This window comes from Somniosus microcephalus, unplaced genomic scaffold, assembly GCF_052327205.1.
Source record: "Somniosus microcephalus isolate GS21.2 unplaced genomic scaffold, FLI_Smic_1.0 unresolved_chr1, whole genome shotgun sequence".
Classification (NCBI taxonomy): domain Eukaryota; kingdom Metazoa; phylum Chordata; class Chondrichthyes; order Squaliformes; family Somniosidae; genus Somniosus; species Somniosus microcephalus.
Window position 1 is genome coordinate 44543728 of NW_028225179.1, and position 24006 is coordinate 44567733.

Genomic DNA, 24006 nt, shown 5'->3' on the forward strand with positions numbered 1-24006 from the left:
CCCCTCCTCATTCTCACTCTCTCCCCCCTCCTCATTCTCCACTCTCTCCCCCCTCCTCATTCTCACTCGCTCCCCCTCCTCATTCTCACTCCTCCCCCCTCCTCATTCTCACTCTCCCCCCCCTCCTCATTCTCACTCTCCCCCCTCCTCATTCTCACTCTCCCCCCCTCCTCATTCTCACTCTCCCCCTCCTCATTCTCACTCTCCCCCCTCCTCATTCTCACTCTCCCCCCTCCTCATTCTCACTCTCCCCCCCTCCTCATTCTCACTCTCCCCCCTCCTCATTCTCACTCTCCCCCCCTCCTCATTCTCACTCTCCCCCCTCCTCATTCTCACTCTCCCCCCTCCTCTAACCTCCTCATTCTCACTCTCCCCCCCTCCTCATTCTCACTCTCCCCCCTCCTCATTCTCACTCTCCCCCCTCCTCATTCTCTCTCCCCCCTCTCATTCTCTCCCCCCTCCTCATTCTCACTCTCCCCCTCCTCATTCTCACTCTCCCCCCTCCTCATTCTCACTCTCCCCCCTCCTCATTCTCACTCTCCCCCTCCTCATTCTCACTCTCCCCCCTCCTCATTCTCACTCTCCCCCCTCCTCATTCTCACTCTCCCCCCCTCCTCATTCTCACTCTCCCCCCTCCTCATTCTCACTCTCCCCCCTCCTCATTCTCACTCTCCCCCCTCCTCATTCTCACTCTCCCCCCTCCTCATTCTCACTCTCCCCCCTCCTCATTCTCACTCTCCCCTCTCATCTCTCCCCCCTCCTCATTCTCACTCTCCCCCCCTCATTCTCACTCTCCCCCCTCCTCATTCTCACTCTCCCCCCTCCTCATTCTCACTCTCCCCCCTCCTCATTCTCACTCTCCCCCTCCTCATTCTCACTCTCCCCCCCCTCCTCATTCTCACTCTCCCCCCTCCTCATTCTCACTCTCCCCCCTCCTCATTCTCACTCTCCCCCCCTCCTCATTCTCACTCTCCCCCCTCCTCATTCTCCCTCCCCCCCTCCTCATTCTCCCTCCCCCCTCTCCATTCTCCCTCCCCCCCTCCTCATTCTCCCTCCCCCCCTCCTCATTCTCCCTCCCCCCCCCTCCTCATTCTCCCTCCCCCCCTCCTCATTCTCCCTCCCCCCCTCCTCATTCTCCCTCCCCCCCTCCTCATTCTCCCCTCCCCCCCCTCCTCATTCTCCCTCCCCCCCTCCTCATTCTCCCTCCCCCCCTCATCTCTTCTCCATCCCCCCCTCCTCATTCTCCCTCCCCCCCTCCTCATTCTCCCTCCCCCCTCCTCATTCTCCCTCCCCCCCTCCTCATTCTCCCTCCCCCCCCTCCTCATTCTCCCTCCCCCCCTCCTCATTCTCCCTCCCCCCCTCCTCATTCTCCCTCCCCCCCTCCTCATTCTCCCTCCCCCCCTCCTCATTCTCCCTCCCCCCCTCCTCCTCATCTCTCCCCCCCTCCTCATTCTCCTCCCCCCCTCCTCATTCTCCCTCCCCCCCTCCTCATTCTCCCTCCCCCCCTCTCATTCTCCCCCCTCCCCCCCCCCTCCTCATTCTCCCTCCCCCCCCTCCTCATTCCTCCTCCCCCCTCCTCATTCTCCCTCCCCCCCTCCTCATTCTCCCTCCCCCCCTCCTCATTCTCCCTCCCCCCTCCTCATTCTCCCTCCCCCCCTCCTCATTCTCCCTCCCCCCCTCCTCATTCTCCCTCCCCCCCTCCTCATTCTCCCTCCCCCCTCCTCATTCTCCCTCCCCCCCTCCTCATTCTCCCTCCCCCCCCTCCTCATTCTCCCTCCCCCCCCTCCTCATTCTCCCTCCCCCCCCCTCCTCATTCTCCCTCCCCCCCTCCTCATTCTCCTCCCCCCTCCATTCTCCTCCCCCCTCCTCATTCTCCCTCCCCCCCTCCTCATTCTCCCTCCCCCCCTCCTCATTCTCCCTCCCCCCCTCCTCATTCTCCCTCCCCCCCTCCTCATTCTCCCTCCCCCCCTCCTCATTCTCCCTCCCCCCCTCCTCATTCTCCCCTCCCCCCCTCCTCATTCTCCCTCCCCCCCTCCTCATTCTCCCTCCCCCCCTCCTCATTCTCCCTCCCCCCCTCCTCATTCTCCCTCCCCCCCTCCTCATTCTCTCCTCCCCCCCTCCTCATTCTCCCTCCTTCTCTCCTCATTCTCACTCTCCCCCCCCCTCCTCATTCTCCTCCTCCTCCTCCTCATTCTCATTCTCCCCCCCCCCCTCCTCCTCCATTCTCTCCTCTTTCCCCTCCCCCATCGTTCTCATTCTCGCCCTCGTAAAACCTACACAGGGACCCCCCCTTCCCTTTAACTCTCCATGGATCCCAAGCCACGATTCCCAGCTGCTACTGCTTACCCTCGGGTCCTGGCTCTCCGGAGGGACCTCCTCTTTCTCAACCACCGGTATCTCTTCCTCGACAGCTAACACCCGGAAATCAGGAAGAAAGAAAGAACATGCATTTTTACCGTGCCTTTCACAAGCTCAAGACGTCCAAAATGCTTCACGGTCAATGAAGAACTTCTCAAAGTGAATTCAATGTTGTAATGTGGGAACGCGGCAGCCAATTTGCGCACAGCAAGCTCCCACAAACAGCAATGTGATCATGATGAGAGAATCTGTTTCAGTGATGTTGATTGAGGGATAAATATTGGGCCAAGGACACCGGGGAGAACTCCCCTGCTCTTCCAGTAGTGCCATGGGGATTTTTTATGTCCAGCTGCGGGGGCAGACGGGGCCTCGGTTTAATGTCTCATCCAAAAGACGGCACCTTTGACAGTGCAGCGTACCCTCAGTCCTGCCCCTCCGACAGTGACAGCGCTCCCCTCAATACTGGCACTGGATTATGTGTTCAAGTCTCTGTAGTCGGACTTGAACCCACAACCTTCTGACACGGAGAATGGAAACAGAACACGGCAGAAACACGAGTAGAATCTGCCATCGACTCCCCAGCAAATTCCAGATAGACTAAGGGTGTCCTGTGTACGGGTCCCATACAGAGTAAAGCTCCCTCTACACTGTCCCATCAAACACTCCCAGGGCAGGTACAGCACGGGTTAGATACAGAGTAAAGCTCCCTCTACACTGTCCCATCAAACACTCCCAGGGCAGGTACAGCACGGGTTAGATACAGAGTAAAGCTCCTCTACACTGTCCCATCAAAACACTCCCACGGCAGGTACAGCACAGGTTTGATACAGTATAAAGCTCCCTCTACACCGTCCCATCAAACACTCCCAGGGGCAGGTACAGCACGGGTTAGATACAGAGTAAAGCTCCCTCTACACTGTCCCATCAAACACTGCCACGGCAGTACAGCACAGGTTAGATACAGAGTAAAGCTCCCTCTACACTGTCCCATCAAACACTCCCACGGCAGGTACAGCACGGGTTAGATACAGAGTAAAGCTCCCTCTATACTGTCCCATCAAACACTCCAGGGCAGGTACAGCATAGGCTAGATACAGAGTAAAGCTCCCACGGCAGGTACAGCACGGTTTAGATACAGAGTAAAGGTCCCTCTACACTGTCCCATCAAACACTCCCAGGGCAGGTACAGCACGGGTTAGATACAGAGTAAAGCTCCGTCTACACTGTCCCAACTTTGTAGCTCAGCGCCAGTCTATGGAGATATCACCCATTGGACATTTCTACACGTGTGCCTTCTGTGAAAAGAGACTGCTAATTGAACTCTGACCAAGAGGCAGTTTTCTGGTCAAATCGACCACCACCAGCAACTGTGCAATATTCCAAACATATTCCCAGCACACGCTGAGGAGGCTCCCTGATCTGTACTCAATGACTCTTCCTGTTCTGAAGCAGCGCTGTCAAGGTTTCCACAGCCCTTGTCCTTACCTGGAGGAGTTTCCAGCATTCCCACATAGGAGAGACACAAGTCCAAGCGGATCTGAGAGAAAGGAAGGAACAGGAGGTGAGAACGTCGCTCGACAGCAAGCTGTGACAATCACAGCAGAGTGTTTGATCGAACAAGTTGGACAATCAGAATTAGAGAATTAACTTGTTGGTTTACATAGAGTTTTTACAGAACAGAAGCAGGCCATTTGACCCAATTTGTCCATGCCAGTGTTTATGCTACATAAGACCTAAGATGTAGAGCAGGAGTCGGTCATATCGGTCCCTCGAGCCTGCTCCGCATTCAATAAGATCATGGTTGATCTGATCTTGGCCTCAACTCCACTTCCCAGCCCGCTCCCCATAACCCTGGACTCCCTGACCTTTCAAAAATCTGTCTATCTCCACCCGTAAATATATTCAATGACTCCGCCTCCACAGCTCTCTGGGGAAGAGAATTCCAAAGATTCACGACCCTCTGAGAGAAGAAATTCCTCCTCATTTCCATTTAAATGGATGCCCCCTTATTCTGAAATTATGCCCCCCTAGTTCTACATTTCCCCACGAGGGGAAACATCCTCTCTGCATCTACCCTGTCAAGCCCCTTCAGAATCTTATTGGAGTTTAGAAGAATGAGAGGTGATCTTATTGAAACATATGAGTACAGGCCCAACCTTTCTTCATAAGACAACCCCTTCATCTCCGAATCAACCTCGTGAACTTTCTCTGAACTGCCTCCAATGCAGGTATATCCCTCCTTAAATAAGGAGACCAAAACTGTACGCAGTACTCCAGGTGTGGTCTCACCAATACCCTGTACAGTTGTAACAGGACTTCCCTACTTTTATACTCCATTCCCTTTGCAATAAAGGCCAACACTCCATTTGCCTTCCTAATTACTTGCTGTGCCTGCATGCTAACTTTTTGTGATTCATGTACAAGGACCCCCAGATCCCTCTGTACCTCAGCATTTTGTACTTTCTCCCCGTTTAAATAATTTGTTTTTATTTTTCCTACCAAAGTGGATAACCTTGCATTTTTCCACATTAAACTCCATCTGCCAGATTTTTGCCCATTCACTTAGCCTATCTCTATCCCTTTGGAGTTTCTTTGCATCCTCCACACAATTTGCTTTCCCACCTATCTTTGTATCATCAGCAAATTTGGCAACATTACACTCGGTCCCTTCATCCAAGTCTCGTCGTGCGAGTCTCCTCCCACCCTACTTTATCTCACTCTATTAAGGAGTTAGACGTGGCTCAGTGGGCAGCATTCTCGCCTCCGAGCCACAAGGTTGTGGTTCAAGTCCCAAAACAGAGACTAGGCTGACACTCCAGTGGAATACTGGCGGAGGGTCAGTACTGAGGGAGCGCTGCACTGTCGGGGGGCAGTACTGAGGGAGCGCTGCACTGGCGGAGGGTCAGTACTGAGGGAGCGCTGCACTGTCGGGGGGCAGTACTGAGGGAGCGCTGCACTGTCGGAGGGGCAGTACTGAGAGTGCGCTGCACTGGTGGAGGAGCAGCACTGAGGGAGCACTGCACTGGCGGAGGGGCAGTACTGAGAGTGCGCTGCACTGGTGGAGCAGCAGCACTGAGGGAGCGCTGCACTGTCGGAGGGGCAGTAGCGAGGGAGCGCCGCACTGTCGGAGGGGCAGTACTGAGGGAGCGCTGCACTGTCGGAGGGGCAGTACTGAGGGAGGGGCAGTACTGAGAGTGCGCTGCACTGGTGGAGGAGCAGCACTGAGGGAGCGCTGCACTGTCGGAGGGGCAGTACTGAGGGAGCGCTGCACTGGCGGAGGGGCAGTACTGAGAGTGCGCTGCACTGGTGGAGGAGCAGCACTGAGGGAGCGCTGCACTGTCGGAGGGGCAGTAGCGAGGGAGCGCCGCACTGTCGGAGGGGCAGTACTGAGGGAGCGCTGCACTGTCGGAGGGGCAGTACTGAGAGTGCGCTGCACTGGTGGAGGAGCAGCACTGAGGGAGCGCTGCACTGTCGGAGGGGCAGTACTGAGGGAGCGCTGCACTGGCGGAGGGGCAGTACTGGGAGCGCTGCACTGTCGGTGGGGCAGTACTGAGAGTGCGCTGCACTGGTGGAGGAGCAGCACTGAGGGAGCGCTGCACTGGCGGAGGGGCAGTACTGAGGGAGCGCTGCACTGGCGGAGGGGCAGTACTGAGGGAGCGCTGCACTGTTGGAGGGGCAGTAGCGAGGGAGCGCCGCACTGTCGGAGGGGCAGTACTGAGGGAGGGGCAGTACTGAGGGAGCGCCGCACTGTCGGAGGGGCAGCACTGAGGGAGCGCTGCACTGTCGGAGGGGCAGTACTGAAGGAGCGCCGCACTGTCGGAGGTGCTGTCTTTCGGATGACACATTAAACCAAGGTCCCATCTCGGTTGTATGTCTTCTCAGGTGGACGTAAAAGATCCCCTGGCACTATTTCAATGAAGAGCAGGGGAGTTTTCCCAAGTTTGTCCTGGGGCCAATATTTATCCCTCAATCAACATCACTAAAAACATGATCTGGTCATTGCTGTTTGTGGGATCTTGCTGTGTGAAAATTGAATGCCACATTTCCAACATTACAACAGTGACTTCAAGAGTACTTCATTGGCTGTAATGCGCTTTGGGAAGTCCCAAGGTCATGAAAGGTGCTATATTAATGCAAGTCTATCTGCATATCCTTCTATTCCTTTCTCCCTCATGTACTTATCTGCACCCCCTTAAAGACATCTATGCCTTTCGCCTCAACTACTCCATACTGAATACTGACACTGTCTATATGCTCAACAGTAGGATATCCATTGGGGTCTGGGACAGCCCCAATCTTGTTTAGATCTCGGCACCAAATACCCACAAACTATTGAAACCGGTTTAAACCTATTACAAAGTAGTACCTGTATGTAGAATTTACAGCACAGAAACAGGCCATTCGGCCCAACTGGTGTTTATGCTCCACACGAGCCTCCTCCCACCCATCTTCATCCCACCCCATCAACATACCTTTTATTCCTTTCTCCCTCATGTGCTTATCTAGCTTCCCCTTAAATGCATCTATACTATTTGCCTCAACCACTCCCTGTGGTAGCGAGTTCCACATTCTCAACACTCTCTGGGTAAAGGCGTTTCTCCTGAAATCCCTATTGGATTTATTCATGACTATCTTATATTTATAGCCCCTAGTTCTGGTCTTGCCTACAACTGGAAACACCTTCTCTATGTCTATCCTCTCAAACCCTTTCATAATCTTGAAGACCTCTATCAGGTCTCCCCTCAATCTTTTTTCTAGAAAAATGAGCCCCAGCTTGTTCAATCTTTCCTGCTCGCTATAACCTCTCAGCTCTGGGATCTTTCTAGCAAATCTTTTTTGCACCTTCTCCAGTGCCTCTGTATCCTTTTTATAATGATGAGACCAGAACTGTGCACAGTGCTGCAAGTGTGGTCTAACCAAGGCTCGATACAAGTTTCAAATAACTTCTCTGCTTTTCGATTCCATCCCTCTAGAAAGGAACCCCGGTGCTTTGTTTGCTTGTTTATGGCCTTATTAACCTGCGTTGCTACTTTTAGTGATCTGTGCAGCTGTACCCGCAGATCCCTCTCTCTACCCATTTAGACACTTATTTTCCAAGGAGTATGTGGCCTCCTTATTCTTCCGACGAAAATGTACCACCTCACACTTAGCTCTATTGAAGTTCATTTGCCAAATACACGCCCTTTCTGCCAGTTGATTAATGTCTTCCTGTATTTTGTCGCAGTCCTCCTCTGTATCAACCCAAGTAAGGAGTGTGATGGAATACTCTCTGACATGAATCAGTCATTCATGAAAGAAAGACTTATGAATAATACTGAGCGGCCTACGGGTGGCGCTGTCCAGGGAGAGTATAAATACTCGGGCACGGGCCCAGCTTGCGCAGGACATTCTTAACAGGAACTAGTGAAGGACACAACTAGAGCTCCATGTTGTAAAACAGCTGATTAAAGCTTTGTTTAACGCTTAGACCAAGTGCCTCGTAGTTTTCTTACGTCACTCTCCACTTGCCTGGATGAGTTGCATCTCCAACAACACTCAAGAAGCTCGACATTATCCAGGACAAAGCAGCCCGCTATTTTGGCACCCCATCCACCAACTTAAACATCCACTCCCTCCACCACCGGCGTACCGTGGCTGCAGTGTGTACCATCTACAAGATGCACTGCAGCAACTCGCCAAGGCTTCTTCGGCAGCACCTTCCAAACCCGCGACCTCTTCCACCTAGAAGGACAAGGGGCAGCAGGCACATGGGAACACCACCACCTCCAAGTTCCCCTCCGAGTCACACACTATCCTGACTTGGAAATACATCGCCGATCCTTCATCGTCGCTGGGTCAAAATCCTGCAACTCCCTCCCTAACAGCACTGGGGGAGTACCTTCACCACACGGACTGCAGCGGTTCAAGAAGGCGGCTCACCACCACCTTCTCAAGGGGCAACTAGGGATGGGCAATAAATGCTGGGCCTTGCCAGCGACGCCCACATCCCATAAACGAATTTAAAAAATCAGGAAAGGGATAGGATCACTAAGGGATACAAACGATAAACTTACAGGTAATGACAGAAAAATGGCAGAAATATTAAATAATTACTTTACCTCGGTATTCAACAGGGAGACTCACAAGGTGGACAATGACATGAGAAGAGATCAAAAAGGATACAAAGAAATTTAAGATAAAAAGTTTATTTTCCCTAGTTCCATTCTCATCCCCTTAAAATCAGCTTCTTTCCAATTTATTCCTTTGGTCTTTGTTTTATCAATGTTCTTTTTAATATTTACTTGAAACCTTGTTTTCGGTTGTCTTCGGTTCATGCCACTAACTCTGTTCCCTTTCCACTGATTCGATCTCTCTCCCCCCGGCAACTGTCGGTAGCTGACCAAGTCAGTTCGCAACCTTGCTGTCATATCTGATCACAAATTGAGCTTCCTACCTCATATCCCTTCTGTAGTGTATGTACCTTTAAGAGAGAACTACTTTTACAGCTCCTGTATACTGTAGTACCGGCAGTGACCACACCTGTATATAAGCCCTGAGCAGGCATCTGTACTGTTAGTTTTTAGACTACCCTCATCCAGTAAACACCTGTTGATTGTTGATCTGCAGTCTCCGTCTATTTATTGAAGAACACCATACCTTAATATTCACGGATTTAATAGTGGCGACGAGGTCGATTCGAACCTACCTGCAACTCTGCATTTCCTCCCAAGGATTTGCTCCTGGAGGACGGTGGAAGAAGTCGAGGCCAGAAGCACGGGCGTCGACCACGAGCAACCGCCCAGTCGTCCAGCAGAGAGTGAGCATCGCAGGGGAGACTGTTGAGAGCTGGGCTTAGTTCTCCAGCCACGACGATCCAGCAACAGGTACAGCGCAGACCCTTCCTGGACAGCGGCGGCTGGAGCCGACCGACGGCACAGAAAAGGCCGAGCAGCGTCGACGGGGTAAGAGAGAGGGTAAAGCGCACAGGGCGCAGCCGGGGGTTGAAGACCGAGCGGCGTCGATGGAAAACAAAAAGAGAGAGAGGGTAAAGCAAAGCCGGGGTTCAGGACCGATCGGCGGCTACGAGAGAGGTGCACAGGAAAACGCGCAGAGCGCAGCCAGGGCTCAAGGGCTGAGCAGCGAGCGCGGGAGACGCCATTTTTGAAGCCGCAGCGGAAAAGAAGGGCGAGCACGGGAAGAAAGGGAAGCGCGGGAGACGCCATTTTAGCCAGTCTAACCACACCCAGGGATGCCGAAGAGTGGCAGTGTCACAGCGTTCGACAATGAAGCCGAAAATTGGGCGACATATGTGGAACGCATTGAGGTGTACTGCAAGGCGAATGAAGTGCCAAATGCCAGGAAAGCACTGGTTTTGTTGAATTCCATGGGTGCAAAAACGTATGGCTTACTGCGAAACCTAATAACCCCAGAGAAGCCAGTGGATAAGGATTTCGAAAGCATAGTGGAAATCCTACAGGACCACTTAAACCCCACACCGCTGCTGATAAGTTTCACAAAAGGAACCAGCATAAAGATGAAAGTAATGCTGAGTATTTAATGGAACTGCGCAAGCTATCGAAACACTGCCAGTTTGGAATGGGACTAGCAGATACGTTAAGGGACAAGTTTGTGTGTGGGCTTCAAAGTGAAGGAACCCAGAAACGGCTTCTATCAGAAAAGGATCTTACGCTGGACAAGGCTTTCAGCATGGCAGTATCACATGAAGCAGCTGCATGGGGCGCTGCAGAGATACAATGGAGACCGCAAGAATATGGCACCAATGAAATGTCATATGGAGCAGGGAAGTGTTATCGCTGCGGCAGAACAACACACGACCAGAAGGATTGTTGGTTCAAGGACCAAGTGTGCAGACAGTGTGGAAAAGTAGGACACATAGCAAGAGTCTGCAGGTCGGGGAAGAAAACCAGCAGCAAGAAATCTCCACAGGAGAAGTACAAAAAGGTACCTAAGGTGACGGAGAGTAGTTCAGACGAAAAGAAAAGTGATACACACTCCGGAAGCAAGGAGCTGGGTTGTCTGAAACTACATAATGTAATCAAAATGGAGGATCACCAGACTATCTGGGTCACACTCAAGATAGACGGAGTCCAAGTGAAAATGGAATTGGACACAGGATCAGCCCTAACAGTCATAAACCGAAGGGACTACAAGCAGCTGTTCTCTCATATACCCTTGAGAGCTACAGAGATTGTCTTGAAGACGTACACAGGGCAAAAAGTCTACCCCAAAGGAAAAATAAGGGTGAACGTGATATACAACGGCCAGGAAATACCAAAAATTGACCTATATGTATTGCCAGATGGAGGACCACCACTACTAGGACGTGAATGGATCCGGAAGATACAATTAGATTGGCATTCCATACAGGCACTGACGGTAGAGGCCAAAAAGGATGACGACGTCACACCTGGACGACTGTCAAAAATGCTAACTGACGCACAAGAAGTGTTCCAGGAGGGACTCGGAACACTAAAAGGCATAACAGCGACGATTAAAATAGAGGGAAATGCAAGCCCAAAGTTTTTTAAGGCCAGACCGGTGCCTTATGCGATCCGCTCAGCCGTCGAAGCAGAGCTGGAAGGTTTGGAACGTTCAGGAGTACTGTCCAAAGTGGACTGGAGCGAGTGGGCTACACCCATCGTTCCTGTAATGAAGAGGTCGTTGAGTAATACGCCTGGGAACCAAAGAAGGTTCGCATCTGTGGGGACTTTAAGGTGACAGTGAACCCAGTCCTTCACACGGTACAATATCCGCTTCCGCGGATTGAAGATATTTTTGCCTCGCTATCTGGAGGAAAACGCTTCACTAAGATTGATCTGGCCCAGGCGTACCTGCAAATGGAGGTAGAAGAAGCCTCGAAACAATACCTCACGATCAACACTCACAAAGGTCTCTACCAATACAACCGGCTGGTGTTCAGGGTAGCATCAGCTCCGGCTATTTGGCAAAGGGCAATGGATCAAGTCCTGCAAGGGATTCCAGGGACCCAGTGTTATTTGGACGACATCCTGGTCACGGGCGAAAATGACAGTGATCACCTCACCAACCTGGAGCAGGTGCTCACTAGATTGAAGGGATATGGGCTACGAGCTACGAGCTAATCGCCACAAATGCGAGTTTTTCCAGAAGCAGATCTCGTATTGCGGCCACGTTATTGATGAAGAGGGGTTACATAAGTCCCCTGAAAAGATTGAGGCAGTAGTCAAGGCTCCAGCACCGGAAAATGTGTCACAACTGAGGTCGTTCCTCGGGCTGGTGAACTACTACCATAAGTTCTTACCAAATTTGTCTACAGTATTACACCCACTGAACACCCTACTGCAGACGGGGGTACCATGGAAGTGGAATGACGAATGTAAACGAGCTTTCCAGAAGTGCAAAGAATTGATCACATCAAAAGAGGTGTTGGCCCATTTCAACCCAGCACTACCAATTCGGTTGGCGTGTGATGCATCACCCTATGGTATTGGAGCGGTGCTGTTGCACAAATTCCCAGACGGGTTGGAGAGGCCAGTAGCCTTTGCGTCTCGGTCACTAACCTCAGCCGAGCGTAACTACGCCCAGATTGACAGGGAGGCCCTCAGCCTAGTATGGGGAGTAAAAAAGTTCAACCACTATCTGCACGGGCAGAAGTTCACCTTGCTGACTGACCACCAACCACTTGTCTCCATCTTTAATCCAAACAAGGGCGTTCCGGTGATGACTGCGCAATAGCTACAAAGATGGTCCCTTTTTCTAGGGGCGAACCAATATGAAATAGAGTATAAGGGCACAAAGCAGCATGGAAACGCTGATGGGCTATCACGCCTGCCACTGCCTACTGCGGAGGAAGCACCAGCAGTGGACCCTGTCAAAATATTTTATTCGTCGATAATTGAACGCTTGCCAGTAACTAACGCGGATATAGAGAAGGAGACCCGAAATGATCTGACACTGTCTCGGGTATATGATTTGACGGTGAAGGGATGGCCAACACATGGCGACTCACTGTTGCCAGCATTCTCATCCAGAAGAGAACAGCTGTCAGTATGCCAGGGGACAGTGATGTGTGGATCCCGAGTGGTAATTCCACCCAAGTTAAGGGAGAGAGTGCTAAATGAGCTTCACGAAGGTCATCTGGGAGGGGTGAAAATGAAAAGCCTTGCTAGGGCTTATGTGTGGTGGCCGGGAATCGATCAACAAATCGAGGACCTAACAAAGAACTGCTCAGGATGCCAGAAGGTCCAATATGCACCACCACATGCCCCTCTACACCCATGGGAATGGCCCTCCTCTCCATGGCAACGGGTGCATATTGATTTTGCTGGTCCATTCATGGACTCAATGTTCTTAATAGCAGTGGATGCGCACTCGAAATGGCCTGAGGTGATCAAAATGTCCTCCACCACTACGGAGAAAACGATTGCAGTCCTACGGACCATATTTGCCAGGAACGGCTTGCCAGAGCAGATTTGCTCTGATAACGGACCACAGTTTGTGTCCGAAGAGTTTCGGAAATTTATGAGAAGGAATGGGGTAAGGCATTACACATCCGCCCCGTATCACCCAGCCACAAATGGATTGGCTGAGAGGTTCGTACAAACCTTTAAAAAGGCAGTAAGGGCCATGTGCGATGACGACATTCCACTGCAGCATAAGGTGGACAATTTCCTGTTAGCCTACAGAAATGCGACACATGCAATTACCAACCAGACCCCGGCCATGATGTTCTTTAACCGAAGGTTGAGATCTCGTCTGGATTTGCTCAGACAAAATGTGCGAAGAAATGTTGAGAATAAGCAATTCCAGCACATGAATGAGAAGCCGACAAGGAGCTTCAATGTAGGACAACCAGTCTTGGCCCGCGACTACCGAACAGAGAAATGGCAACCCGGAACGATATGCACACGGCAGGAGCCACTAATGTACACAGTGGATGTCGGGGAGAACATTGTGAGACACCATGTCGACCAGATCCTAGCGTCACAGGAACGAGTCAACCCCATGTCTCGCGTACCTGGTGATGAACCCGACATACCGGTAGCATCTACCCCAGAAACAGTAGCATCGGAAACTGATGAACTAACCGACGACAGGGGGCCAGAATCGCCTCCGCACCAAGAACAAGACACTCAGGAAAGGCGCTATCCAGAAAGGATCAGGAAGCCGCCCCAAAGAATGAATCTATAAATAGACTATTTCAGTTAATGTGCATGTTAAAAGTGTTAACTGTTATTTGAATGTTATGGTACTGTTAATCTAAAAGGGGAGGAATTGTAGTGTATGTACCTTTAAGAGAGAACTACTTTTACAGCTCCTGTATACTGTAGTACCGGCAGTGACCACAACTGTATATAAGCCCTGAGCAGGCATCTGTACTGTTAGTTTTTAGACTACCCTCATCCAGTAAACACCTGTTGATTGTTGATCTGCAGTCTCCGTCTATTTATTGAAGAACACCATACCTTAATATTCACGGATTTAATACCTTCTATCACCAAGACTGCCCATTTCCACCTTCGTAACATCGCCCGTCTCCTCCCTGACCTCAACCTATCTGCTGCCGACACCCTCATCCATGCCTTGATCACCTCCAGACTTGACTATTCAAATGCACTCCTGGCCGGCCTCCCTAGTTCTACCCTCCATAAACTTGAGGCCATCCAAAACTCTGACGTCCGTGTGCTAACTCGCACCAAGTCCCGTTCACCCATCTCCCCTGTGCTTGCTGACCTACACTGGCTCCCAGTTAAGCAACACATCGATTTTAAAATTCTCATCCTTGTTTTCAAATCTCTCCATGGCCTCGCCTCTCCTTATCTGTGCAATCTCCTCCAGCCCTCTGTGCTCCCCGATTTTAAATGCTCCACCATTGGTGGCCGTACCTTCAGTTGCCTAGGTCCTAAGCTCTGGAATTCCCTCCCTAAATCTCGCCGCCTCTCCACTTCTCTTTCCTCCTTTAAGACGCTCCTTAAAACCTACCTCTTCGACCAAGCTTTTGGTCATCTGCCCTCACATCTCCTTATGTGGCTCGGTGTCAAACTTTGTTTTTTTTTGACAACACTCCTGTGAAGTACCTTGGGATGTTTTATTACGTAAAAGGCGCTTTCTAAATAGAAGTTGTTGTTGTTGTTATGTTGTGATCGCTACTGCCTAGATGTTCCCCAACATTCGCTTCTCCTTTCTGTTCAGGTTCATTTCCCATTACTAGATCCGGCAGTGCTCCCTCTCGAGTTGGGCTTTTTACATACTGGGCAAGAAAGGAGTCCTGTACACATTGTAAAAACTCCATTCCCGGTAGCCCTTTTGATGTCTCTTCCTTGTCTGTTTATTTGGGGGTAGGTAAAATCTCCCATGATTATTATTCTACGTCCTTCCCTCATTTCACATATTTGCTTACATATTTATACTTCTCGATGGACAGCTTTGGTGAGACCGCACCTTGAGTATTGTGTGCAGTTTTGGTCGCCTTATCTGAGGAAGGATGTTCTTGCCATGGAGGGAGTGCAGCGAAGACTCACCAGACTGATACCTGGGATTGCAGGAATGACGTACTGAGAGAGATTGGGTCGATTGGGCTTATATTCGCTAGCGTTTCGAAGAATGAGAGGTAATCTCATTGAAACTTATAAAATTCTAACAGGACTAGACAGACTAGATGCAGGAAGGATGTTCCCGATGGTGGGGGAGTCCAGAACCAGGGGTCACAGTCTAAGGATAAGGGGTAAGCCATTTAGGACTGAGATGAGGAGGAATTTCTTCACCCAGAGAGTGGTGAACCTGTGGAATTCTCTACCACACAAGGCAGTTGAGGCCAATTCATTAAATATATTCAAGAAGGAGTTAGATATATTTCTTAAGGCTAAAGGGATCAAGGGTTATGGGGAGAAAGCAGGGACAGGGTACTGAATTTGGATGATCAGCCATGATCTCATTGAATGGTGGAGCAGGCTCGAGGGGCCGAATGGCCTACTCCTGCTCCTATCTTCTATGTTTCTATGTTCCTAAGCAACCTATCAGTGCAGAGACTGTTAGCGCATGATCCTTGTTTGTCACATGCCACAGCACCAGTGCAAGGGAATGTTGCATCACATATATTTAATTCGTGCTGGAATGTGGGATGCCTCAGGAAGATAACATCCATTAACATTCTTACTGACACTCTGGAAAGACTTGCATTTGTATAGCGATTTGACACCCCCAAAGCGCTTTACACCCAATTAAGTATTTTGGTAGTGTCGTGACTGTTACGTAGAATATGCAGCCATTCGGCCCAACTAGTCTGTGCTGCTGTTCGTGCTCCACACAAGTCTCCATTAGTGTCAGCTGTGGCTCAGTGGGTAGCACCCTCACCTCGGAGTCAGAAGGTCGTGGGTTCAAGTCCCACTCCATACATAAATCTAGGCTGACACTCCAGTGCAGTGCTGAGTGCACTGTGCCGCCTTTCCTTTGAGACGTTAAACCGAGGCCCCGTCTGCTCTCTCAGGTGGACGTAAAAGATCCCACGGCACTATTACATAGAAACATAGAAGATGTAGGGCAGAGCAGGTCCAGCACAGGGATAGATACAGAGTAAAGCTCCCTCTACACTGTCCCATCAAACACTCCCAGGGCAGGTACAGCACGGGTTAGATACAGAGTAAAGCTCCCTCTACACTGTCCCATCAAACATTCCCAGGGCAGGTACAGCATGGGTTAGATACAGAGTAAAGCTCCCTCTACACTGTCCCATCAAACACTCCCAGGGCAGGTACAGCACGGGTTAGATACAGAGTAAAGCTCCCTCTACACTGTCCCATCAAACACTCCCAGGGCAGGTACAGCACGGGTTAGATACAGAGTAAAGCTCCCTCTACACTGTCCCATCAAACACTCCCAGGGTAGGTACAGCACGGGGTTAGATACAGAGTAAAGCTCCCTCTACACTGTCCCAGGGCAGGTACACCACGGGTTAGATACAGAGTAAAGCTCCCTCTACATTGTCCCATCAAACACTCCCAGGGCAGGTACACCACGGTTTAGATACAGAGTAAAGCTCCCTCTACACTGTCCCATCAAACACTCCCAGGGCAGGTACAGCACGGGTTAGATACAGAGTAAAGCTCCCTCTACACTGTCCCATCAAACACTCCCAGGGCAGGTACAGCACGGGTTAGATACAGAGTAAAGCTCCCTCTACACTGCCCCATCAAACACTCCCAGGGCAGGTACAGCACGGGTTAGATACAGAGTAAAGCTCGCTCTACACTGTCCCGTCAAACACTTCCAGGGCAGGTATAGCACGGGTTAGATACAGAGTAAAGCTCCCTCTACACTGTCCCATCAAACACTTCCAGGGCAGGTACAGCACGGGGTTAGATACAGAGTAAAGCTCCCTCTACACTGTCCCATCAAAAACTTCCAGGGCAGGTAGAGCATGGGTTAGATACAGAGTAAAGCTCCCTCTACACTGTCCCCATCAAACACTCCCAGGGCAGATACAGCGTGGGTTAGATACGGAGTAAAGCTGCCTCTACACGGTCCCATCAAACACTCCCAGGGCAAGTAAAGCACGGGTTAGATACAGAGTAAAGCTTTTTCTACACTGTCCCATCAAACACTCCCAGGGCAGGTACAGCACGGGTTAGATACAGAGTAAAGCTCCCTCTACACTGTCCCATCAAACACTCCCAGGGTAGGTACAGCATGGGGTTAGATACAGAGTAAAGCTCCCTCGACACAGTCCTCATCAAACACTTCCAGGGCAGGTACAGCACAGGTTAGATACAGAGTAAAGCTCCCTCTACACTGTCCCCATCAAACACTCCCAGGGCAGGTACAGCACGGGTTAGATACAGAGTAAAACTCCCTCTACAAGGTCCACACTTACCTGAGGGGTGAAGACATACTTGTAAAGTTTGAAATGCCTGAAGTATGTGTCGAGGACGTAATCTGTCACCAGTCTGACTTGGTCTGCATTGAACAGGTCGATGCTGAACGGTGGCCTCTGGAAGAGAAGGTGCTGTCGATCAGTGCGCTGGCCTGACAGAAGGGCGAGGGGGGTGGGAAATCAGCAGGTAGTGCCTGGGGCAGAGGGCCCCGCTCCTCTCTCCGCCTGGCACCTACGATGGCGCGGATCGAGAGACCTGATGGTCCACCCAGTGAGAGAAGAGTGGGGGGGGGGTAACAATTAGCATCAGCGCCCGCTGGGTCAGGGAGGGCGGGACACCAGTGGGGTTCCCTGGTCCCGCTCGCTATCCCACTGGGCCCACGCTTTAAAGTAATGAACCCCCATTTCCTCCAGCGCTTTTCGCAACCTCAGGATCATCTCAGAAATTGAGGCTTTTTCTTATTGGAACAGAGGAGGTTAAGGGGCAATCTAACAACAACAACTTGCATTTATATAGCGCCTTTAACATTGCAAAAACCTCCAACATGGGAGATGGCAGTATAATCTAACTGGTACTGTTTTCAGGGCAGGGTGCTGTGCAAGAGCAGAGGGACCTGGGGGTGCATATTTACAAACCCTTGAAGGTGGCAGGGCAAGTTGATAAGGCGGTTAAGAAAGCGTATGTGATCCTCGGCTTTGTAAATAGGGGCATTGAATACAAAGAACGGGGAAGTCATGCTAAACCTTTACAAATCACTGGTTAGGCCTCAGCTGGAGTATTGTCTCCAGTTCTTGGGCACCACACTTTAGGAAGGATGTGAAGGCCTTGGAGACGGTGCAGAGGAGATTGACCAGAATGGTACCAGGGATGAGGGACTTCAGTCATGTGGAGAGACTGGAGAAGCTGGGATTGTTCTCCTTAGAGCAGAGAAGGTTAAGAGGAGATTGACCAGAATGGTACCAGGGATGAGGGACTTCAGTCATGTGGAGAGACTGGAGAAGCTGGGGTTGTTCACCTTAGAGCAGAGAAGGTTAAGGGGAGATTGACCAGAACGGTACCAGGGATGAGGGACTTCAGTCATGTGGAGAGACTGGAGAAGCTGGGGTTGTTCACCTTAGAGCAGAGAAGGTTAAGGGGAGATTGACCAGAATGGTTCCAGGGATGAGGGACTTCAGTGATGTGGAGAGACTGGAGAAGCTGGGATTGTTCTCCTTAGAGCAGAGAAGGTTAAGGGGAGATTGACCAGAATGGTACCAGGGATGAGGGACTTCAGTCATGTGGAGAGACTGGAGAAGCTGGGGTTGTTCACCTTAGAGCAGAGAAGGTTAAGAGGAGATTGACCAGAATGGTACCAGGGATGAGGGACTTCAGTGATGTGGAGAGACTGGAGAAGCTGGGGTTGTTCTCCTTGGAGCAGAAAAGGTTAAGGGGAGATTGACCAGAATGGTACCAGGGATGAGGGACTTCAGTGATGTGGAGAGACTGGAGAAGCTGGGGTTGTTCTCCTTAGAGCAGAGAAGGTTAAGGGGAGATTGACCAGAATGGTACCAGGGATGAGGGACTTCAGTGATGTGGAGAGACTGGAGAAGCTGGGATTGTTCTCCTTGGAGCAGAAAAGGTTAAGGGGAGATTGACCAGAATGGTACCAGGGATGAGGGACTTCAGTGATGTGGAGAGACTGGAGAAGCTGGGGTTGTTCTCCTTAGAGCAGAGAAGGTTAAGGGGAGATTGACCAGAATGGTTCCAGGGATGAGGGACTTCACTTATGTGGAGAGACTGGAGAAGCTGGGGTTGTTCTCCTTAGAGCAGAGAAGGTTAAGGGGAGATTGACCAGAATGGTACCTGGGATGAGGGACTTCAGTGATGTGGAGAGACTGGAGAAGCTGGGATTGTTCTCCTTAGAGCAGAGAAGGTTATGGGGAGACCTAATGGAGGTGTTCAAAATAATGAGGGGTTTTGATAGAGAAAGTAGGGAGAAAGTGTTTCCTCTGGCAAATGGGTCGATAACCAGAGGTCATAGATTTAAAATAATTGGCAAAAGAATTAGAGGGGAAATGAGGAGAAATTTCTTCGCACAAAGGGTCGTAATGATCTGGAACGCACTTGCTGAAAGGGTGGTGGAATCAGATTCGATAGGAACTTTCAAAAGGCAATTGGACGTGTACTTGAAGATGACTAATTTGAAGGGTTATGGGGAAAAGGCTGGGGACTAAATTGAACAGCTCTTTCAAAGAGCCGGCACAGACACAACGGGCTGAATGGCCTTCTTCTGTGCTGCAGGATTCTATGATGCTGTGATGAGGAGCTATTAGGACAGGTGTCCAAAAGCTTGGTCAAAGAGGTAGGTTTTAAGGAGCATCTTAAAGGAAGAGAGAGAGTCGGAGGGGTTTAGGGAGGGAATTCCAAAGCTTCGGGCCCGGGCAACAGAAGGCACGGCCGCCAATGGTGGAGTGATGGAAATCGGGGATGTACAAGAGGCCAGGATTGGAGAAGCGCAGAGATCTCAGAGGGGTGTAGGGCTGGAGGAGGTCGCTGAGATAGGGAGGGACGAGGGCCATGTAGGGATTTGAAGACAAGGAAGGGAATTTTAAAATCGAGGCATTGCCGGACCGGGAGCCAGCATAGGTCAGCGAGCACAGGGGTGAACGGGACTTGGTGTGAGTTAGGACACGGGGCAGCAAAGCTTTGGATGAGCTGAAGTTTAGGGAGTGTGGAAGATGGAAGGCCGGCCAGGAGCGTGGTGAAATAGTTGAGTCTGGAGGTAACAAAGGCATGGATGAGGGTTTCAGCAGCAGATGAGCTGAGGCAGGGGCGGAGACGGGCGATGTAAGGGTGGTGGAAGTAGGCGGTCTTGGCGATGGGGAAGGATATGGGGGTCGGAAGTTCAGCGCGGGGGGTCATATAGGACGCCAAGGTTGCGAAGAGGGATGGAGTCGGCGGCTTAGGGAATGGAGTTTGTGGCGAGGACCGAAGATAATGGAGGATTTCAAAATACTGAGAGTTTTTGAGAGCGGGGTGAATGGTGAGACATTGTTCCAACTGCTTGGGGAACGGAAACTAAGTGGGAGGGGCACAGGCCGGGGATTATCACTCAAAGAATGAAAAGGAGGAGAAGTTAGAAATAATGTTTTCACAGAGAGGGAGGGTAGGAAAAGGGTTGCCCCAGGGTGCTAGCGACTGGGGCACAGACAGCAACATCATTTAAAAGCGAATTGGAGAGGATTTTAAAAAGGAGGAATGTAAAAAGGAAAGGGATCGGAGTGAAACTCCAGTTCGAGAGGCACCATTGGTCCTGTCCGGTGAATTGTAGGATTCCAGGGGAGGCTGATGTGTTGATGGTCTCTCTCTGTCCTCTCTCTCTCTCTCTCTCTGTCCCTCTCTCTCTCTCTCTGTCTGTCTCTCTCTGTCGGTGTGTCTCGCTCTCTCTCTCTCTCTCTCTCTCTGGCTGTACTGCTCTCCGTCTCGCTCTCCATCCCCGCTCTCCGTGTCCTCCTCTCCCTCCCTCTCTCTCCCTGTGCCCCTCTCCCCCTCTCCTCCTGTCCTCCTCTCCCCCCTCTCACTCTCCTCCTCCTCCTCCTCCCTCTCCTCCTCTCCCTCCCTCTCTCCTCCTCTCCCTCCCTCCCTCTCCCTCTCCCCCTCTCCCTCCCTCTCCCCCTCTCCTCCTCGCCCTCCCTCTCCCTCTCCTCCTCTCCCTCCCTCCCTCTCCTCCTCTCCTCCCTCTCCCTCTCCTCCTCTCCCTCCCTCTCCCTCTCCCTCCCTCTCCCTCTCCTCCTCTCCCTCCCTCTCCTCCTCTCCCTCCCTCTCCTCCTCTCCCTCCCTCTCCTCCTCTCCTCCTCTCCCTCTCCTCCTCTCCCTCCCTCTCCCTCCTCTCCCTCCCTCTCCCTCTCCTCCTCTCCCTCCTCCTCTCCCTCCCTCTCACCCTCTCCCTCTCCTCCTCTCCTCCCCTCCTCCTCTCCCTCCCTCTCCTCCTCTCCCTCCCTCTCCTCCTCTCCCTCCCTCTCCCTCTCCTCCTCTCCCTCCCTCTCCCTCTCCTCCTCTCCCTCCCTCCCCTCCTCTCCTCCCTCTCCTCCTCTCCCTCCCTCTCCTCCTCTCCCTCCCTCTCCCTCTCCTCCTCGCCCTCCCTCTCCTCCTCTCCCTCCCTCTCCTCCTCGCCCTCCCTCTCCTCCTCTCTCTCCTCTCCCTCTCCCTCCCTCTCCTCCTCTCCCTCCCTCTCCTCCTCTCCCTCCCTCTCCTCCTCTCCCTCCCTCTCCTCCTCGCCCTCCCTCTCCCTCTCCTCCTCTCCCTCCCTCTCCTCCTCTCCCTCCCTCTCCCTCTCCTCCTCTCCCTCCCTCTCCTCCTCTCCCTCTCCTCCTCTCCCTCCCTCTCCTCCTCTCCCTCCCTCTCCTCCTCTCCCTCTCCTCCTCTCCCTCCCTCTCCCTCTCCTCCTCTCCCTCCCTCTCCTCCTCTCCCTCCCTCTCCTCCTCTCCCTCCCTCTCCCTCTCTCTCCCTCCCTCCCTCTCCTCCTCTCCCTCCCTCTCCCTCTCCTCCTCTCCCTCCCTCTCCTCCTCCTCCCTCTCCTCCTCTCCCTCCCTCTCCCTCTCCTCCTCTCCCTGTCCTCCTCTCCCTGTCCTCCTCTCCCTCTCTCTCCCTCTCCTCCTCTCCCTCCCTCTCCCTGTCCTCCTCTCCCTCTCTCCCTGTCCTCCTCTCCCTCTCTCTCCCTGTCCTCCTCTCTCTCCCTGTCCTCCTCTCCCTCCCTGTCCTTCTCTCCCTCTCTCTCTGTCCTCCTCTCCCTGTCCCCCTCTCTGTCTTCCTCTCTCTCTCTCTCTCTGTGTCCTCCTCTCCCTCTCTCTCCTTCCCTGTCCTCCTCTCCCTCTCTCCCTGTCCTCCTCTCCCTCTCTGTGTCCTTCTCTCTCTCTCTCTCTGTCTCTCTCTCTCTCTCTCTCTGGCTGTCTCTCTCTCGCTCTCTCTCTCTCTCTCTGGCTGTCGCTGTCTCTCTCTCTCTCTCTGTCGGTGTGTCTCGCTCTCTCTCTCTCTCTCTCTCTGGCTGTCTCTGGCTGTCCTGCTCTCCGTCTCGCTCTCCGTCCCCGCTCTCCGTCCCGCTCTCCGTGTCCTCCTCTCCCTCCCTCTCTCTCCCTGTCCTCCTCTCCCTCCCTCTCTCCCCCTGTCCTCCTCTCCCTCCCTCTCTCTCCCTGTCCTCCTCTCCCCCTCTCTCCCTGTGCCCCTCTCCCCCTCTGCTCCTGTCCCCCTCTCCCCCTCCTCCTCTCCCTCCCTCTCCTCCTCTCCCTCTCCCTCCTCTCCCTCTCCTCCTCTCCCTCTCCTCCTCTCCCTCCCTCCCCTCCTCTCCCTCCCTCTCCTCCTCTCCCTCCCTCTCCCTCTCCTCCTCTCTCCCTCCCTCTCCTCCTCTCCCTCCCTCCTCCTCTCCCTCCCTCTCCCTCTCTCTCTCCTCCTCTCCCTCCCTCTCCTACTCTCCCTCCCCCTCTCTCTCTCCTCCTCTCCCTCCCTCTCCCCTCCTCCTCTCCCTCCCTCTCCCTCTCTCTCCTCCTCTCCCTCCCTCTCCCTCTCCTCCTCCCTCTCCTCCTCTCCCTCTCTCTCCCTCCCTCTCCTCCGCTCTCTCCCTCTCCTTCTCTCCCTCCCTCTCCCTCCCTCCCTCTCCCTCCCTCCCTCTCCTCCTCTCCCTCCCTCTCCCTCTCCTTCTCTCCCTCCCTCTCCCTCCCTCCCTCTCCTCCTCACCCTCCTTCTCTCTCCCTCCCCTCCTCTCCCTCCCTCTCCCTCTCCTCCTCTCCCTCTCCTCCTCTCCCTCTCCTCCTCTCCCTCCCTCCCTCTCCTCCTCTCCCTCCCTCTCCTCCTCTCCCTCTCCTCCTCTCCCTCCCTCTCCCTCTCCTCCTCTCCCTCCCTCTCCCTCTCCTCCTCTCCCTCCCTCTCCCTCTCCTCCTCCTCTCCCTCCCTCTCCCTGTCCTCCTCTCCCTCTCTCTCCCTGTCTTCCTCTCCCTCTCCTCCTCGCCCTCTCTCTCCCTCTCCCTCTCCTCCTCTCCTCCTCTCCCTCTCCTCCTCTCCCTCCCTCTCCTCCTCTCCCTCTCTCTCCCTCTCCTCCTCTCCCTCCCTGTCCTTCTCTCCCTCTCTCTGTCCTCCTCTCCCTGTCCCCCTCTCCCTGCCCTCCTCTCCCTCTCTCTGTCTTCCTCTCTCTCTCTCGCTCTCTGTCCTCCTCTCCCTCTCTCTCCCTGTCCTTCTCTCCCTCTCTCTCTGTCCTCCTCTCCCTGTCCCCCTCTCCCTGTCCTCCTCTCCCTCTCTCTCTCTGTCTTCCTCTCTCTCTCTGTCCTCCTCTCCCTCTCTCTCCCTCCCTGTCCTCCTCTCCCTCTCTCCCTGTCCTCCTCTCCCTCTGTGTCCTTCTCTCTCTCTGTCCTCCTCTCCCTCTCTCCCTGTCCTCCTCTCCCTCTCTTTCCCTGTCCTCCTCTCCCTCTCCCTGTCCTCCTCTCCCTCTCCCTGTCCTCCTCCGCCTCTCTCTCTCTCTCTCCTCTCTCTCCGCCCCCTCTCTCTCTCTCCGCCCCTCTCTCCGCCCCCTCTCTCTCCGCCCCTCTCTCCGCCCCCTCTCTCTCTCTCCGCCCCCTCTCTCCGCACCCTCTCTCTCTCCGCCCCTCTCTCTCTCTCTCTCTCTGGCTGTCTCTCTCTCGCTCTCTCTCTCTCTCTCTGGCTGTCGCTGTCTCTCTCTCTCTCTCTGTCGGTGTGTCTCGCTCTCTCTCTCTCTCTCTCTCTGGCTGTCTCTGGCTGTCCTGCTCTCCGTCTCGCTCTCCGTCCCCGCTCTCCGTCCCGCTCTCCGTGTCCT

The 24006-nt window shown here is 52.9% G+C and overlaps 2 protein-coding genes across 2 annotated transcripts in view; both read right to left on the reverse strand.

Annotated features, from left to right (window-relative positions):
- Positions 1-24006, reverse strand: part of LOC147094881 (E3 ubiquitin-protein ligase BRE1B-like) — a 143344-nt gene that overhangs the window by 56620 nt on the left and 62718 nt on the right. The window lies entirely within an intron of this gene.
- cfap119 (cilia and flagella associated protein 119) overlaps positions 1-24006 on the reverse strand; it is a 43060-nt gene that overhangs the window by 2200 nt on the left and 16854 nt on the right. Inside the window, exons 4-6 of the mRNA XM_085974157.1 lie at positions 17207-17323; positions 3844-3895; positions 2347-2411 (exon numbers count right to left, since the gene is read on the reverse strand). Coding sequence (XP_085830283.1) covers positions 2347-2411; positions 3844-3895; positions 17207-17323 — 234 coding nt within the window. The remainder of the gene's footprint in view (positions 1-2346; positions 2412-3843; positions 3896-17206; positions 17324-24006) is intronic.